This window comes from Xenopus laevis, chromosome 3S (assembly GCF_017654675.1).
Source record: "Xenopus laevis strain J_2021 chromosome 3S, Xenopus_laevis_v10.1, whole genome shotgun sequence".
Taxonomy (NCBI): Eukaryota; Metazoa; Chordata; class Amphibia; order Anura; family Pipidae; genus Xenopus; species Xenopus laevis.
In genome coordinates, this window is record NC_054376.1 from 2,318,449 (window position 1) to 2,337,560 (window position 19,112).

Sequence of the window (19,112 nt, forward strand, 5' to 3'; positions counted from 1 at the left end):
GAGTGTTAGATGTGAGTGTTAGATGTGTGTGTGTGTTAGATGTGAGTGTTAGATGTGAGTGTTAGATGTGAGTGTATGTTAGGTGTGTGTTAGATGTGAGTGTTAGATGTGAGTGTATGTTAGGTGTGTGTGTGTTAGATGTGAGTGTTAGATGTGAGTGTTAGATGTGAGTGTGTGTTAGATGAGAGTGTATGTTAGGTGTGTGTGTGTTAGATGTGAGTGTTAGATGTGAGTGTTAGATGTGAGTGTATGTTAGGTGTGTGTGTGTTAGATGTGAGTGTTAGATGTGAGTGTGTGTTAGATGTGAGTGTATGTTAGGTGTGTGTTAGATGTGAGTGTTAGATGTGAGTGTTAGATGTGAGTGTATGTTAGGTGTGTGTGTGTGTTAGATGTGAGTGTTAGATGTGAGTGTGTGTTAGATGTGAGTGTGTGTTAGATGTGAGTGTATGTTAGGTGTGTGTGTGTTAGCTGTGAGTGTGTTAGATGTGAGTGTGTTAGATGTAGGGATGCACCGAATCCAGGATTCGGCCTTTTTCAGCAGGATTTGAATTTGGCCGAATCCTTCTGCCCAGCCGAACCAAATCCTAATTTGCATATGCAAATTAGGGGCAGGAGGGAAATTGTGTGACTTTTTGTCACAAAACAAGGAAGTAAATATGTTTTCCCCTTCCCACCCATAATTTGCATATGCAAATTAGGATTTGGATTCGGTTTGGTATTCGCCCGAATATTTTGCGAAGGATTCGGGGGTTCGTCCAAATCCAAAGTAGTGGATTCAGTGGATCCCTAGTTAGATGTGAATGAGATGCAGCTGCCGCAGAGCCAGGAATCAGCATATTGAAAAGAGAGAGCAGATTTCCTCACTGCACTGCTGTAAATAACACAAGCCCAAATGTGTGACCGTTTTATATAGTGAATAATAGTGTGTGTGTCGCTGGGTAAATAAAGGACAACATTATATGAGAATAGTGACACATTATATACTGCTGTGTCCAATCACATGTCACTGCATTTCTATCTGTATCGGGGGGCTCTGCTGGACTTTCTCATGGACCCCACTCTTCTACTTCATTCTTTTACTCTCCCTTCCATTATTGTTACTCTAGAACCCCCAGGCCAGTGGTGTAGATGTTACTGGGCCCCCAAAATATCCAACGGTTGTCCTGATTTACCATTTTATGCAGAGACAAGGGGGCTCATTAAATTTGCCCCTGGGCAGTAACCCATAGCAACCAATCAGTGATTGGCTTTTTCTGTCAGCTGCCGGTAGAACAATGAATGCAACAATTTGATTGGTTGCCATGGGCGACTGCCTACTCTACAGGCAGTGTTGATAAATGACCCCACTACTAAGTAGTGTTGTATAGGGTGACGCCCCCAGTATATATATATATATATATAGTGATCTTGTCCTTTCCTGTGTGCAGGGATAAATTTCGGGATTATTACCCAGATTTCAGCGCAGCCTTCGCTCAGATCGACAGAAACCAGGACGGGCTGATATCAGTTGAAGACTTGCGCGCCAAGCTGCGGAGCCTGAATTTCCATTTGGACGACGATCAGTTTGCCAACCTACTGTACAGGTAAGTACTACTACTGGCACAACTGTCTGCTTCAACCTCCTGCTCTGGCTTTTACTACTTGCTCTGTAGTCACAAGCACCCGACATTAAAGGGGAACTCCACACAAACATAACTTTTTAAAAAGTAAACATAATTTCAAGCAACTTTGCAGGGCCTAAACTGCCTTATCCTACTGTCATGTTCATTCCTATGTCAAATGCTTGATCACCTCTGCGGGCTTCATTCTTTGTAGGGGATGATGGGAGTTGTAGGCAGATGGGGGGTTGTAAGGTTGTGACTGATAACATATTGTGTTCTGTGCCCCCCCAGACTGAGAATCCGAGTGTCAGATAACAAGTTGTCGTATCCTGATTTCCTGAGAATGATTGACGACGGCAGAGCCTCTAAGTATGGCCAAAGGCAGCAGCACATTGCACCCGCAGAGACACCCCTAAAACTGAGCCTGCACAAGGTGCTGCTTAAATTGAAAGAAACGGTGGCATCTTCATACGACGACCTGTATAAGGTAGGAGTCTCCACGGTACCCCTAAATCATCGTGTGCCAGTTACATCCCCCTTTCCTTTCATCCCTACAGCTGCTCTAGCAGGATTTGCTGTTATATTATAATATAATGGAAAATAGTTCGGAAGCAAAAACAATGAGCTCTGTATAAACAAACCCCTCTCTTCCCAAGCTGCGACCTTTGTCAGAGATAAGAAGCAGCTTTTAATACAGAGGGATCTGTGGACTAGTAATACGTTTTACAATCGACCCCTCCTCAAAGAGTGACTGTAAGTTCTTCACCATATTCTGGAATGGGTGGAGTCAGTGTCGAGGAGATAGCGAGTGCCGTTTCCAACCCCCCTCCCCCCGAGTGAGCCCCTCCAGTAGGACCCAGGTAGATAATAACAAAAGAAAGATGGTAAGTAGCCCCTCCATCCCAGGCTGGAATCAGCAGAGTCAGTGCAAGAAGAATACTGATCTCTGTATAATCAGCCTGACAATGATCTCTGTATAATCAGCCTGATAATGATCTCTGTATAATCAGCCCCAACCTTGCCCTGGAAGCAGCAGGGTCACTAAGGAAAGGTAATCAGTTCTGTATAATGACTTCCCGGCTGTCATGTCTCAGATTTACAGATAAGGAGCAGTTCAGTTTAGAGGGGTAAGAGCAGTCTCCAGTGGAACATGTATGTGTCTGTGTCCTTGCCGTTGTCTAAGCAAGTCTGTCTGTCCGTTCTATTGCAGGCATTCTCTGCGTTTGATAGGGACTGTACAGGCACCATCAAGCCCTTTGAATTGCACCAGATAATTGACAGCTTCTGCTTTAAGCTATCGGAGAGGCAGTTCAGGTACCTGCTCAGCAAACTGCCGCTCAGCGAGGAGCAGACAATAGACTGGAGACGCTTCCTGCACAATTTCAGCTCGTCCCACCCCGAGGTACAGACGCCTGCCACGCGCTCCTCAATGCAAATCCCTTCAGCTTTGTTCCCACGTCAAGGGCTTCAGAGCTAAAAAACTGTCATTTTACCTGTTGTGGGGCTGGCGGAAAGCTCAGGATTCATTTCTTTATGATCAGGATTCAGGGACTGCAATAAACACCAGCACCCTGTCTGGGGTTTAACCCATGGAAGACACTCTTCTTAAAGGGGAACTATCGAGAAAATGAAAATTTAAAATAAGATTCCTCATACTGAAATAAGAAACTTTCTAAATACAATCAATTTTAAAAGTCTGTACTGTTTTTAAATAATCACGTTTATTTTCACTATTCCTCTCTCAGCATCTGTTTCTCTTCATTCTCTCTTCATGCAGCAGTTGGGTGTCAGATATTCACTGACAGTTAGATCCAATATATCTTATAGGGGGGCTCCTTTTGCCTAGAAGATGTATTAGAGGTCACTCTATTAAACTCAACAGACATCATGTCTCTCTACATGCAGGATTTGTGCAAAACACAGTTATTTTGTTTGTACTGGAATCAGTTATTTGAGGGAGCTCTAACAAAATAACTGCCTTTTGCACAAATCCTGCATGTAGAGAGACATGATGTCTGTTGAGTTTAATAGAGTGACCTCTAATACATCTGCTAGGCAAAAGGAGCCCCCCTATAAGATATATTGGATGTAACTGTCAGTGAATATCTGACACCCAACTGCTGCATGAAGACAGAATGAAGAGAATAGTGAACATAAACTTGATTATTTTAGAAACAGTACAGACTTTTTAATTGATTGTATTTAGAAAGTTTCTTATTTCACTATGCTGAAGCTTATATTACATTTTCACAATTGTTCCCATGTAACTATGAGGAAACACAAAAATAAGGGTAGACCTTATGGCTGTAGCCTGTTTAATAAAGGGCAAGTAAAGCCTGACAATGTGGAAATGCTTAGTGGCTTGACTCTTGGATTGCAGCTGCTCTTCCATAACAAAGTACAGGGAGACATACAATGCTGGGCAGCCAGGGAGGGCGCAAGGTTAGTCTGCCTCTTCCAAGATGGCGGAGACTTTAGAGTAGAACTGAGTGCAGATTGGCCAGTACCAAGCCTTTGCCTCTTTAAAGAAGACTGGGGCAAGATTTATTTTTTTCTTGATGGCCTCACTTTGTGGTAGGGATGCACCGAATCCACTATTTTGGTTTCGGCCGAACCCCCTATTCCTTTGTGAAAGATTCGGCTGAATACTGAATCCTAATTTGCATATGCAAATGAGTGGTAGGAAGGGAAAACATTCTTTACTTCCTTGTCACGCGATTTCCCTCCCTACCCCTAATTTGCATATGCAAATTTGGATTCTGTTCGGCCGGGCAGAAGGATTCGGCCGAATCCTGCTGAAAAAGGCCGAATCCTAGATTCGGTGCATCCCTACTTTGTGGCAAAGTATAGGGAGTTCTGACCTGACGCTGCTCTGTCTTTTCTGGTATTGGGCAGCCTCCTTCCACTTGGGTAGAGAAAGTGCAACATATCACCAGGCCCAGGTCTAATCAGGGGCTCAGCATGAAGGAAGTTCTGACTCGCATTCAGGAAGTGGTCGCTGCTCGCTTCTACACCATCGCTCAGGACTTTATTGCCCTGGATTATGCCAACATTGATGTTGTCTCCAAGGAGGATTTCCAAGAGCTTTTCAACAAGAATTTCATGCTTCTGACAGATGAACAGGTGAGATCCCACCCCCACTTAAAATATCTACTTAAAGGAGAACTAAAGCTTAACTAAAGAAGTAGGTAGAAATGTTGTACATGATGTTTTGTGCTTCTGTACCAGCCCAAGGCAACCACAGCCCTTTAGCAGTAAAGATCTGTGTCTCCAAAGATGCCCCAGTAGCTCCCCATCTTCTTTTCTGCTGATTCACTGATTCACATGCTCTGTGCTGCTGTCACTTACTGAGCTTAGGGAGCCACTCACAATATACAGTACACATAGAATAGAAATGTCACAATATAAGGCTGATTAGTCATTAATACACATAATTACTACATGGCAGCACAGAAACCAGTGCAATTAGCATCAGAATTGAATAATCAGCAAACCTGTAGCATCAGCTTATATTACAGCCAGGGAAGCTCATTTTCTGCTGGATAATTAGTGACGAGCCCTAAGCTTAGCTTCTCAACAGCCAATCAGAGCCCACTGAGCATGTGAGTGTCACAGACACTTTCCAAGATGGTGACCCCCTGTGACAAGTTTGAAGTCCACATTCATTTTTAGGGTTTAGCTCTGTGCATTAAAGGGCAAGCGCACCTTCCAATCAGTTTCTTGTATCTAGTATCCCAGTGCTGTCAGACTAATCAGCTCTCTCCTAGTTTGAAAACCTGTGGAACACGCTGCCGCTCAACTCCTACGGAAACCTGAAATACCACGAGTTTTTGAGTCGGTTTGGCGGCAACGCCCTGGTGTCTCCACCTGAGAACGGGACAGGGGACCACGCAGAGTTAATTCATAAACCGGCCTCAGCATTGCCCAGGAGCCGAACTTCTCCAGAATCACAGTCTGGGCTCAGACGCCCCAAAACTGCTCCGGCCGTTTTAAACAAACCCAAGGTGAGTTGAGCGTTCCGTATCCCAGAAGCACCTGCTGCCTGAATTGATTCTTCCTCGGCTATACTTGTATATGGAGCAACTGCTGTCAGATCTTTCAGTAGGATATAATGGCTGGGGGTAAGAGAGGATTATGGGTAAAAGCGCTATTGCGAAAATGAAAATGTAATTTAATCTCACTTTCTAAATATAATCTATTAGAAAATTCTGTATTATTTAAGAAATAATAAGTTCGTCTTCAGTATCTCTCTCTCCACAACCTGTTACTCTTCATGCTGAGGCCTGAGTCAGATTTTGATTGACAGGTAGGTACCACATCTTTTAGGTGGGCTCTCTTTTTTTAGCAGAATAACTCAAATAACCGGCTCCAGCACAAACAAAAGGTAACCAAACAACAGACTCTGGCAAACACCCTGTGCAAGAGTAACAGGATTTCCATCAGAGCCGGTTATTTTTTTAAAGGATAAGTAAACCTTTAAAATAAGTGAATGTCAAAGTAATGAGGGGGCTATTCTAATCACTTTTGTAATTTACATTCATTATTTATTTACCTTTTATTCCAAGATATTAAAGGACCAGTAACACCAATTTTTTTTCTTTAAAAAAATGAAAACTATACCTTCCAAATTATACCCATTTCCCACTGCATTTTATATATTTACCTCTGGTTAAGCTTAAAAGTCACCAATAAAAATTTCCTCCATGTTCTACAATACATATTGAGAAAAGGCGATATGGCGACCAGCAGCTGCAGCTCTGTACCTATGTGCGCGCCCCTGACAGCGCTCCTACTCACATGATTTCTGGTACAGGACTGAACCCGGAAGTGGCTTTATTTTCAGAGCAGCCAGCGGAGGATTCAAACAGCGACATTCTCCTCTTCTGGGCTGGGGGGAGAGGCACAAACAGAAAGGCTGGAGGAGAGGCACACAAGGATGGGCTGCTGCAGAGGATCACGGAAGGGCTGGGGGGAGAGGCGCACACTGAAGAGAAGGCTGAAGAACAGTGTGTTGGAACAGATACTGACATACTGACAGCACAATAACTGGGTAACTAGTGGTTACTGGGTCATGTCACTTAGAGTCCTGCGCAGGTCCATTTTTTGGAACCGGTACCCACAACCCGCAACCCGCATTCTTACCCGCTTGGTCCGCTACCCGACCATCAAGAATCAGGATGTGCTGTCATTGTAAACTGGAAGTGACATCATTGTAAGTAGGCGTCATCAGAAAAAAGGAGTAAAACAGGAAGTGCTGTCATTGTAAAGCGGAAGTGACATTATCGGAAGTAGACTTGATCAGAAAAAAGGAGTAAAAATCGCTAGTGAGAAGACCTGCGGCCCGACCCACTACCCACAAACCCGCAGAACCGCCGACCCGCGTCTATACCCGCACCCGGAACTTCTACCCGCAACCCACAGGGTACTCGCTGCACTTCTGGAAATAACGTCGCAAACCAGGAAGTTGGAAACCGTAGAACAGGAAAAAGCTCACGGCAGCGCGCAGGCAGGGGAAAAGAAGCTTTTCTACTGCTGCAAGATGGCGGGGCCCCTTGGACTCCACAAGAAAACGTCGGTTTTAATTTTTTTGGCTTTCCTTACTAGAAAGCATTGTGCAGCTGCATATTGGATATTACTAATGTAAGTACATTGACTTGGACTGGTTTCTCTAAAAGGTGTTACTGGTCCTTTAAGGGATACATGTGCTGTTAATATGAATGAATTTTGTTCCAACAGCGCCACCTGCTGGTCAGTTTCCCACCAGTCTGACCAGCAAGTAGTCAAGGAAATTGTCAGGAGAAAGAAAGAGGCTGATGTTCTTCTGCTTAGGAAAGATGTGAGAAAGGTTTCTAATTTTATTCCTAAGCATAAGAACCCCCCCTAAAGTGTGTATTGGACCTGTCAATCAAAAACTGACTCCACCTACTGGATGAAGACAGAATGAAGAATGACAGGTTGTTCAGAGGGGGAGAGTGAAGAGTAATTTTTTTATTTCATAAATGGTACAGAATTTTTAATTGATTATATTTAGGGATGCACCGAATCCACTATTTTGGATTCGGATGAATCCTTCGCGAAAGATTCTGCCGAATACCGAACCAAATCCTAATTTGCATATGCAAACATTTTTTACTTCCTTGTTTTGAGACAAAAAGTCACGCGATGTCCCTCCCTGCCTCTAATTTGTATATTAGCAAATTAGGAATCGGTTCCGCCGGGCAGAAGGATTCGGCCGAATCCAAATCCTGCTGAAAAAGGTCAAATCCCTAATTGTTTCTTATTTCAGCAAGATGAAGCTTATATTTAATTTTCAAGATAGATCCCTCCCTAGGATCCCATCAGCTCCTTGGAGACCCAATCAGATACTGCTATTGCAGGGGAGAACCCCCATTTCCTACTTATTTCTAGGGATGCACTGAATCCACTATTTTGGATTTGGCCGAACCCCTGAATCCTTCCCGAAGGGTTGGGCCGAATATCGAACGAAATCCTGGCGAAGGAGAAAACATTTTTTACTTCCTTGTTTTGAAACAAAAAGTCACGCAATGCCCCTCCTGACCCCTAATTTTAATATGCAAATTAGGATTTGATTCCGCCGGGCAGAAGGATTCGGCCGAATCCTGCTGAAAAAGGCCTAATCTTGGCCGAATCCTGGATTTGGTGCATCCCTACTTATTTCTATAGTGTACATAAAGGTACAAGGTGCTTGATTTTCATCTTATCCCTCCACAGACTGATATTCAGAGGCCAAAAACAGCTGCTGCTTCATGGAGGCTGCTGAACTGTGAGCAGATAGAAGGCCGGCTCAAGGGGGGGCTCCAGAAAGTGTGGCAGGAGGTTCTGCGTGGGTGCAGAGAACACGACCCCGAGAGAGCCGGAGAGATCACCCCTAACCACTTGTCAGGTCTGTGCATTTGGGGGACATGATTGGTTTAATGTAATGGATTAGAAATCAGTGACTCATGCCGGCGAGGGGTGGGCAGACAGGATGAGCTGCTGATTGTAGAAATGAATAAGTCTCTTCAATGTCGTACAGTTATTCTGAAGCAGTTTAATGTGGATATAAACGAGGAGGAACTGGAGCGACTGACCATAAAGTACGATTCAAAGAACAACGGCAAGTTCTCCTACTCGGATTTCTTCCGGAACATTATGCTGGAGCCAAAGTCTCAGGAGAACTCCCTGATGCACAGGATGAAGGTGCAGAAAACACGGGTTCCTGTAAGTCACTGTTTTCTGAGATTCCTGTTGTCCCTTCCCTTATATCTCTTCTCTATATCTCCCCTCTCACCATATTATTTGCCCCTTCATTGTGTCCAAACCTTTTGTCTTCTGGACTCTCCCTGCCCCATTCTCTGTATCTTTTATTTTCCATTATCAGTATTTGTGGGGTGAAGTCAAAAGCAGAGAGAGCTGGCGCCCTGTTTTACCATTTACATTCCTGTGTGTTCTGTAGAACTGACACTTTCCCTTGTCCTTTTCAGATCAGTACAGGACCTCAGGGCCCATTATTCCTAAATGCCATGCTGAGAATTCAGCCCAAGATACTGGATTCCTGGAGACCCATGAGACGAGCCTTTCTGTCTTTTGATGAAGCAAGAACAGGCTATATCAGCACTCAGGATTTCAAACAGGTCTGTACAGAGAGATCCCATAAAACTATGGCACATAGGTATTCCCTGTACTAAGCACAATTCAGCAGGAACTCCCTAAGTTTACTCATAGTCTGTACAGAGAGATCCCATAAAACTATGGCAGCATAGGTATTCCCTGTACTAAGCACAATTCAGCAGGAACAGTCCCTAAGTTTGCTCATAGTCTGTACAGAGAGATCCCATAAAACTATGGCACATAGGTATTCCCTGTACTAAGCACAATTCAGCAGGAACAGTCCCTAAATTTGCTCATAGTCTGTACAGAGAGATCCCATAAAACTATGGCAGCATAGGTATTCCCTGTACTAAGACCTCGAAAAGAAATAGACGGCACTCCGAATGTACTTTTATTCCAGGTTAAAACAAGGATCCAACGCCCTACGCGTTTCGGGAATCACTCCCTTAATCACTCCCTTAATCATTCCCTGTACTAAGCACAATTCAGCAGGAACAGCCCCTAAGTTTGATCATAGTCTGTACAGAGAGATCCCATAAAACTATGGCAGCATAGGTATTCCCTGTACTAAGCACAATTCAGCAGGAACAGTCCCTAAGTTTGCTCATAGTCTGTACAGAGAGATCCCATAAAACTATGGCAGCATAGGTATTCCCTGTACTAAGCACAATTCAGCAGGAACAGCCCCTAAGTTTGCTCATAGTCTGTACAGAGAGATCCCATAAAACTATGGCAGCATAGGTATTCCCCTGTACTAAGCACAATTCAGCAGGAACAGTCCCTAAGTTTGCTCATAGTCTGTACAGAGAGATCCCATAAAACTATGGCAGCATAGGTATTCCCTGTACTAAGCACAATTCAGCAGGAACAGTCCCTAAGTTTGCTCATAGTCTGTACAGAGAGATCCCATAAAACTATGGCAGCATAGGTATTCCCCTGTACTAAGCACAATTCAGCAGGAACAGTCCCTAAGTTTGCTCATAGTCTATACAGAGAGATCCCATAAAACTATGGCACATAGGTATTCCCTGTACTAAGCACAATTCAGCAGGAACAGTCCCCTAAGTTTGCTCATAGTCTGTACAGAGAGATCCCATAAAACTATGGCACATAGGTATTCCCTGTACTAAGCACAATTCAGCAGGAACAGTCCCTAAATTTGCTCATAGTCTGTACAGAGCGATCCCATAAAACTATGGCAGCATAGGTATTCCCTGTACTAAGCACAATTCAGCAGGAACAGTCCCTAAGTTTGCTCATAGTCTGTACAGAGAGATCCCATAAAACTATGGCAGCATAGGTATTCCCTGTACTAAGCACAATTCAGCAGGAACAGCCCCTAAGTTTGCTCATAGTCTGTACAGAGAGATCCCATAAAACTATGGCAGCATAGGTATTCCCCTGTACTAAGCACAATTCAGCAGGAACAGTCCCTAAGTTTGCTCATAGTCTGTACAGAGAGATCCCATAAAACTATGGCAGCATAGGTATTCCCTGTACTAAGCACAATTCAGCAGGAACAGTCCCTAAGTTTGCTCATAGTCTATACAGAGAGATCCCATAAAACTATGGCACATAGGTATTCCCTGTACTAAGCACAATTCAGCAGGAACAGTCCCCTAAGTTTGCTCATAGTCTGTACAGAGAGATCCCATAAAACTATGGCACATAGGTATTCCCTGTACTAAGCACAATTCAGCAGGAACAGTCCCTAAATTTGCTCATAGTCTGTACAGAGCGATCCCATAAAACTATGGCAGCATAGGTATTCCCTGTACTAAGCACAATTCAGCAGGAACAGTCCCTAAGTTTGCTCATAGTCTGTACAGAGAGATCCCATAAAACTATGGCAGCATAGGTATTCCCTGTACTAAGCACAATTCAGCAGGAACAGCCCCTAAGTTTGCTCATAGTCTGTACAGAGAGATCCCATAAAACTATGGCAGCATAGGTATTCCCCTGTACTAAGCACAATTCAGCAGGAACAGTCCCTAAGTTTGCTCATAGTCTGTACAGAGAGATCCCATAAAACTATGGCAGCATAGGTATTCCCTGTACTAAGCACAATTCAGCAGGAACAGTCCCTAAGTTTGCTCATAGTCTGTACAGAGAGATCCCATAAAACTATGGCAGCATAGGTATTCCCCTGTACTAAGCACAATTCAGCAGGAACAGTCCCTAAGTTTGCTCATAGTCTATACAGAGAGATCCCATAAAACTATGGCACATAGGTATTCCCTGTACTAAGCACAATTCAGCAGGAACAGTCCCCTAAGTTTGCTCATAGTCTGTACAGAGAGATCCCATAAAACTATGGCACATAGGTATTCCCTGTACTAAGCACAATTCAGCAGGAACAGTCCCTAAATTTGCTCATAGTCTGTACAGAGCGATCCCATAAAACTATGGCAGCATAGGTATTCCCTGTACTAAGCACAATTCAGCAGGAACAGTCCCTAAGTTTGCTCATAGTCTGTACAGAGAGATCCCATAAAACTATGGCAGCATAGGTATTCCCTGTACTAAGCACAATTCAGCAGGAACAGCCCCTAAGTTTGCTCATAGTCTGTACAGAGAGATCCCATAAAACTATGGCAGCATAGGTATTCCCCTGTACTAAGCACAATTCAGCAGGAACAGTCCCTAAGTTTGCTCATAGTCTGTACAGAGAGATCCCATAAAACTATGGCAGCATAGGTATTCCCTGTACTAAGCACAATTCAGCAGGAACAGTCCCTAAGTTTGCTCATAGTCTATACAGAGAGATCCCATAAAACTATGGCACATAGGTATTCCCTGTACTAAGCACAATTCAGCAGGAACAGTCCCCTAAGTTTGCTCATAGTCTGTACAGAGAGATCCCATAAAACTATGGCACATAGGTATTCCCTGTACTAAGCACAATTCAGCAGGAACAGTCCCTAAATTTGCTCATAGTCTGTACAGAGCGATCCCATAAAACTATGGCAGCATAGGTATTCCCTGTACTAAGCACAATTCAGCAGGAACAGTCCCTAAGTTTGCTCATAGTCTGTACAGAGAGATCCCATAAAACTATGGCAGCATAGGTATTCCCTGTACTAAGCACAATTCAGCAGGAACAGCCCCTAAGTTTGCTCATAGTCTGTACAGAGAGATCCCATAAAACTATGGCAGCATAGGTATTCCCCTGTACTAAGCACAATTCAGCAGGAACAGTCCCTAAGTTTGCTCATAGTCTGTACAGAGAGATCCCATAAAACTATGGCAGCATAGGTATTCCCTGTACTAAGCACAATTCAGCAGGAACAGTCCCTAAGTTTGCTCATAGTCTGTACAGAGAGATCCCATAAAACTATGGCAGCATAGGTATTCCCCTGTACTAAGCACAATTCAGCAGGAACAGTCCCTAAGTTTGCTCATAGTCTATACAGAGAGATCCCATAAAACTATGGCACATAGGTATTCCCTGTACTAAGCACAATTCAGCAGGAACAGTCCCCTAAGTTTGCTCATAGTCTGTACAGAGAGATCCCATAAAACTATGGCACATAGGTATTCCCTGTACTAAGCACAATTCAGCAGGAACAGTCCCTAAATTTGCTCATAGTCTGTACAGAGCGATCCCATAAAACTATGGCAGCATAGGTATTCCCTGTACTAAGCACAATTCAGCAGGAACAGTCCCTAAGTTTGCTCATAGTCTGTACAGAGAGATCCCATAAAACTATGGCAGCATAGGTATTCCCTGTACTAAGCACAATTCAGCAGGAACAGCCCCTAAGTTTGCTCATAGTCTGTACAGAGAGATCCCATAAAACTATGGCAGCATAGGTATTCCCCTGTACTAAGCACAATTCAGCAGGAACAGTCCCTAAGTTTGCTCATAGTCTGTACAGAGAGATCCCATAAAACTATGGCAGCATAGGTATTCCCTGTACTAAGCACAATTCAGCAGGAACAGTCCCTAAGTTTGCTCATAGTCTATACAGAGAGATCCCATAAAACTATGGCACATAGGTATTCCCTGTACTAAGCACAATTCAGCAGGAACAGTCCCCTAAGTTTGCTCATAGTCTGTACAGAGAGATCCCATAAAACTATGGCACATAGGTATTCCCTGTACTAAGCACAATTCAGCAGGAACAGTCCCTAAATTTGCTCATAGTCTGTACAGAGCGATCCCATAAAACTATGGCAGCATAGGTATTCCCTGTACTAAGCACAATTCAGCAGGAACAGTCCCTAAGTTTGCTCATAGTCTGTACAGAGAGATCCCATAAAACTATGGCAGCATAGGTATTCCCTGTACTAAGCACAATTCAGCAGGAACAGCCCCTAAGTTTGCTCATAGTCTGTACAGAGAGATCCCATAAAACTATGGCAGCATAGGTATTCCCCTGTACTAAGCACAATTCAGCAGGAACAGTCCCTAAGTTTGCTCATAGTCTGTACAGAGAGATCCCATAAAACTATGGCAGCATAGGTATTCCCTGTACTAAGCACAATTCAGCAGGAACAGTCCCTAAGTTTGCTCATAGTCTGTACAGAGAGATCCCATAAAACTATGGCAGCATAGGTATTCCCCTGTACTAAGCACAATTCAGCAGGAACAGTCCCTAAGTTTGCTCATAGTCTATACAGAGAGATCCCATAAAACTATGGCACATAGGTATTCCCTGTACTAAGCACAATTCAGCAGGAACAGTCCCCTAAGTTTGCTCATAGTCTGTACAGAGAGATCCCATAAAACTATGGCACATAGGTATTCCCTGTACTAAGCACAATTCAGCAGGAACAGTCCCTAAATTTGCTCATAGTCTGTACAGAGCGATCCCATAAAACTATGGCAGCATAGGTATTCCCTGTACTAAGCACAATTCAGCAGGAACAGTCCCTAAGTTTGCTCATAGTCTGTACAGAGAGATCCCATAAAACTATGGCAGCATAGGTATTCCCTGTACTAAGCACAATTCAGCAGGAACAGCCCCTAAGTTTGCTCATAGTCTGTACAGAGAGATCCCATAAAACTATGGCAGCATAGGTATTCCCCTGTACTAAGCACAATTCAGCAGGAACAGTCCCTAAGTTTGCTCATAGTCTGTACAGAGAGATCCCATAAAACTATGGCAGCATAGGTATTCCCTGTACTAAGCACAATTCAGCAGGAACAGTCCCTAAGTTTGCTCATAGTCTATACAGAGAGATCCCATAAAACTATGGCACATAGGTATTCCCTGTACTAAGCACAATTCAGCAGGAACAGTCCCCTAAGTTTGCTCATAGTCTGTACAGAGAGATCCCATAAAACTATGGCACATAGGTATTCCCTGTACTAAGCACAATTCAGCAGGAACAGTCCCTAAATTTGCTCATAGTCTGTACAGAGCGATCCCATAAAACTATGGCAGCATAGGTATTCCCTGTACTAAGCACAATTCAGCAGGAACAGTCCCTAAGTTTGCTCATAGTCTGTACAGAGAGATCCCATAAAACTATGGCAGCATAGGTATTCCCTGTACTAAGCACAATTCAGCAGGAACAGCCCCTAAGTTTGCTCATAGTCTGTACAGAGAGATCCCATAAAACTATGGCAGCATAGGTATTCCCCTGTACTAAGCACAATTCAGCAGGAACAGTCCCTAAGTTTGCTCATAGTCTGTACAGAGAGATCCCATAAAACTATGGCAGCATAGGTATTCCCTGTACTAAGCACAATTCAGCAGGAACAGTCCCTAAGTTTGCTCATAGTCTGTACAGAGAGATCCCATAAAACTATGGCAGCATAGGTATTCCCCTGTACTAAGCACAATTCAGCAGGAACAGTCCCTAAGTTTGCTCATAGTCTATACAGAGAGATCCCATAAAACTATGGCACATAGGTATTCCCTGTACTAAGCACAATTCAGCAGGAACAGTCCCCTAAGTTTGCTCATAGTCTGTACAGAGAGATCCCATAAAACTATGGCACATAGGTATTCCCTGTACTAAGCACAATTCAGCAGGAACAGTCCCTAAATTTGCTCATAGTCTGTACAGAGCGATCCCATAAAACTATGGCAGCATAGGTATTCCCTGTACTAAGCACAATTCAGCAGGAACAGTCCCTAAGTTTGCTTAGGGCTATTCCACACGGGGAGATAGCCTTGCGTTTGCGGTCGCGGCGACAAAGCGCCGCGCCAGTCGCCGCGACCGGCGCAGGCGACAGTTTTGTATGGGCGCCTATGTAAAAACGCCTGTGCTAACCACACGAGGCGATGCGCTTTTCAACAGTCGCCTGAAAATGCCTCGCCAGGCTTTTTCAGGCGACTGTTGAAAAGCGCATCGCCTCGTGTGGTTAGCACAGGCGTTTTTACATAGGCGCCCATACAAAACTGTCGCCTGCGCCGGTCGCGGCGACTGGCGCGGCGCTTTGTCGCCGCGACCGCAAACGCAGGGCTATCTCCCCGTGTGGACTAGCCCTCATAGTCTATACAGAGAGATCCCATAAAACTATGGCACATAGGTATTCCCTGTACTAAGCACAATTCAGCAGGAACAGCCCCTAAGTTTGCTCATAGTCTGTACAGAGAGATCCCATAAAGCTATGGCAACATAGGTATTCCCTGTACTAAGCACAATTCAGCAGGAACAGCCCCCTAAGAGATCCCATAAAAGTATGAGATTATATATATTTCCCTTTACAAATAGTTTTTTTTACAGGCAAACATTAATTTGAAATATCATGTTATTCCCCTATTTTGCAGGTTTTACGGAAATCTGGGCTTAATCTCTCAGAAGACGAGTTCTTTCACATTCTGGGATTCTTTGACAAAGACTTAAAAGCGAAGGTCTCGTACAATGACTTCCTGAGATCTTTCCTGCGTTAGATCCATGAGCTCATAGAATCGTGTGGGTTTGACTGGCGGATCATTGTTAGTGTGAGTTTGAGATAAGATTCCCATGAGCCTCTCTGCGGTGTATTTACTACGGCTCATGAGCAGGAGACTGATAAATAGCATTAGTGTTTCACATGAGGATATATTTGCTTTTTTTAACCAGTGTTTCATATGAAACCTCATAGATATAATATCTGGTGTCAGTGACCCAATCACTATAATAAATACTCATTAAAGTTTTAAAATCCACAAAGAATATGAATTTCCCTAATGTATCATCAGTGTCAATGGCAAATAGTACATGTCCAGGAACTGTATATATGTGTCTGAGATTTGCCTGCATATTCCAAAGTAGATGCAACACTACAACTCCCAGCATCCCTTAACAGACTTCATGGTCACATCCATCCTTTATCCAGAAGCCACTGAGGGGTTGTTCTGTGACCATATAAAGGCACAAGGCTGCAGGCTGAGTTATACAGGGAACTCTAAGTATCACTCATGTATTATAAGGGATAATGTACCCCCTACTGTACATGATAAGGATATTAGAAGTCACTGAGGGGTTGTTCTGTGACCATATAAAGGCACAAGGCTGCAGGCTGAGTTATACAGGGAACTCTGAGTATCACTCATGTATTATAAGGGATAATGTACCCCCTACTGTAAATGATAAGGATATTAGAAGTCACTGAGGGGTTGTTCTGTGACCATATAAAGGCACAAGGCTGCAGGCTGAGTTATACAGGGAACTCTGAGTATCACTCATGTATTATAAGGGATAATGTACCCCCTACTGTACATGATAAGGATATTAGAAGTCACTGAGGGGTTGTTCTGTGACCATATAAAGACACAAGGCTGCAGGCTGAGTTATACAGGGAACTCTGAGTATCACTCATGTATTATAAGGGATAATGTACCCCCTACTGTAAATGATAAGGATATTAGAAGTCACTGAGGGGTTGTTCTGTGACCATATAAAGGCACAAGGCTGCAAGTGTTATAGCATATAGAAGTGGGTATTTTCTCTTTATAATACAGGGGATTGTTACAGTGAGGATACTGGGAGTTACAGTGAGACATATGAGGGTCACAGACAGACAATAGGTGGAATGAAGTAGAAAGTAGTGAATAAATAAAGGGAATAGAATAGGGTTGTGGGAGTAGGAGGAAGGGGTGAGTATCAGAATATTTCCATCTCACTGACACAAAGAAGTGGGTAATTTTGGAAGCAGCACAATAAGAGAAGTGACTCCCGAGTTAAATGAATTTTTTAATATAAAAACGAGTTGCAGATTTGATGGTGGAGAGATAAACCTTGTGTATTTCTCACTGAATCAGTGGAGGCGCCGGCAGATCCGCCTGTAATGGAGCGTTTGGAGCTGAAGGTTCTGTCTCATATACTAGCGTATGTCTCATATAATAGTCTGTCTCGGATACTAGAGTATGTCTCATATAATAGTCTGTCTCATGTAATACAGTCTGGTCTGTCTCATATAATAGAGTCAGTCACATATAATAGTCTGTCTCATAATAGATTCAATATCATATAATAGTCTGTCTCATATACTAGAGTATGTGTCATATAATAGTCTCTCATATACTAGAGTATGTCTCATAATAGAGTCTCATAATAGAGTATGTCTCATATAATAGAGTCAGTCTCATAAAATAGATTCAGTCTCATATAATAGTCAGTCACATATAATAGTCTGTCTCATAATAGATTCGGTATCATATAATAGTCTGTCTCATATACTAGAGTATGTCTCATATAATAGTCTCATATACTAGAGTCTGTCTCATAAAATAGATTCAGTCTCATATAATAAAGTCGGTCTCATAATAGTCTGTCTCATATAACAGAGTCTGTCTCATATACTAGAGTATGTCTCATATAATAGTCTCATATAATAGTCTGTTTCATATAATAGAGTCTATCTCATATAACAGAGTCTGTCTCATATAATAAAGTCGGTCTCATAATAGTCTGTCTCATATAACAGAGTCTGTCTCATATACTAGAGTATGTCTCATATAATAGTCTCATATAATAGTCTGTTTCATATAATAGAGTCTATCTCATATAACAGAGTCTGTCTCATATAATAAAGTCGGTCTCATAATAGTCTGTCTCATATAACAGAGTCTGTCTCATATAATAGAAGCAAAAGCTTTTGTGGCTGTCACAGTGTCTCCGGCTTTGTATTGGATTCAGGGAAGGAGAAGTATTTACATGCCTGAGAGGAAATAATAGACTTGGAATTGAAGTTATTGAAGCAAAGAAACATCATATGGTGCCGTAATAATCATCTGTAACCGACCTACAGGCAGGTACTCGCTCAGCTCTGTAACTACCATTCCCTACAATCAGCAGGACAGGGGCTCCTAGAGGCTGCTGGGAAGTGTAGTTCTACCACATCTCTACCCCTTATAGTTACACAGCTGCAGCCACAACTCAATAGGATAAGGAAATTACGGCTTATTGCTTTTCTTGATATAGTTTTATAATTATTTTGATGTGATTTTGAAAGTTTATACATTATAATTCCTCCTGTGTAAGAACCAATCCCATTGTATTGCACGCAGCCATGTGACCAGCTGCCCCCTATCCCCCATATTTCTGATCCAGACAATTACTGGTGTGACACCATAAAGTAAGGGGTTAAACAGGGAGGATATTATTACTGGTCTGTAGCTATGGGTTAATAAATGTCAATTCCCCAGGGATAAGAGGGGAATACAGAATATTTTCACGTGTTGGTGCCTCCCATATCTTTCCCTGAGCAAAACCAATTTAATTTCTCTGCATCACCTCAAATATTCCCCATTAGGGGGCAAAATAATGTCTCTGCTTGAGTAAGGGCACGGCTGTTAGTTGGTCTCGCTCTCTGGGATCTAATGCTCTGATTGGCTGTTGGTTGGTCTAGTTCTGTGCAATATAATGACCTCATTAACTGTGGGTTGGTCTAGCTCTGTGGGATCTAATGCTGTGATTGGCTGTAGGTTGGTCTAGCTCTGTGGGATCTAATGCTGTGAT

The 19,112-nt window shown here is 43.1% G+C and overlaps 1 protein-coding gene across 3 annotated transcripts in view; it reads left to right on the plus strand.

Moving 5' to 3' along the window:
- Positions 1-16,318, plus strand: part of LOC108712533 (EF-hand calcium-binding domain-containing protein 6) — a 62,105-nt gene extending 45,787 nt beyond the window's left edge. For all 3 annotated transcript variants that reach the window (XM_041587855.1, XM_018254753.2, XM_018254755.2), the window contains exons 23-31: positions 1,428-1,583; positions 1,893-2,088; positions 2,812-3,003; positions 4,497-4,724; positions 5,369-5,605; positions 8,334-8,505; positions 8,638-8,822; positions 9,086-9,235; positions 15,938-16,318. In XM_041587855.1, the coding sequence (XP_041443789.1) occupies positions 1,428-1,583; positions 1,893-2,088; positions 2,812-3,003; positions 4,497-4,724; positions 5,369-5,605; positions 8,334-8,505; positions 8,638-8,822; positions 9,086-9,235; positions 15,938-16,060 (1,639 nt within the window). In that variant the 3' untranslated portion in view covers positions 16,061-16,318. The remainder of the gene's footprint in view (positions 1-1,427; positions 1,584-1,892; positions 2,089-2,811; positions 3,004-4,496; positions 4,725-5,368; positions 5,606-8,333; positions 8,506-8,637; positions 8,823-9,085; positions 9,236-15,937) is intronic.
- The last annotated feature ends 2,794 nt before the right edge of the window (positions 16,319-19,112 follow it).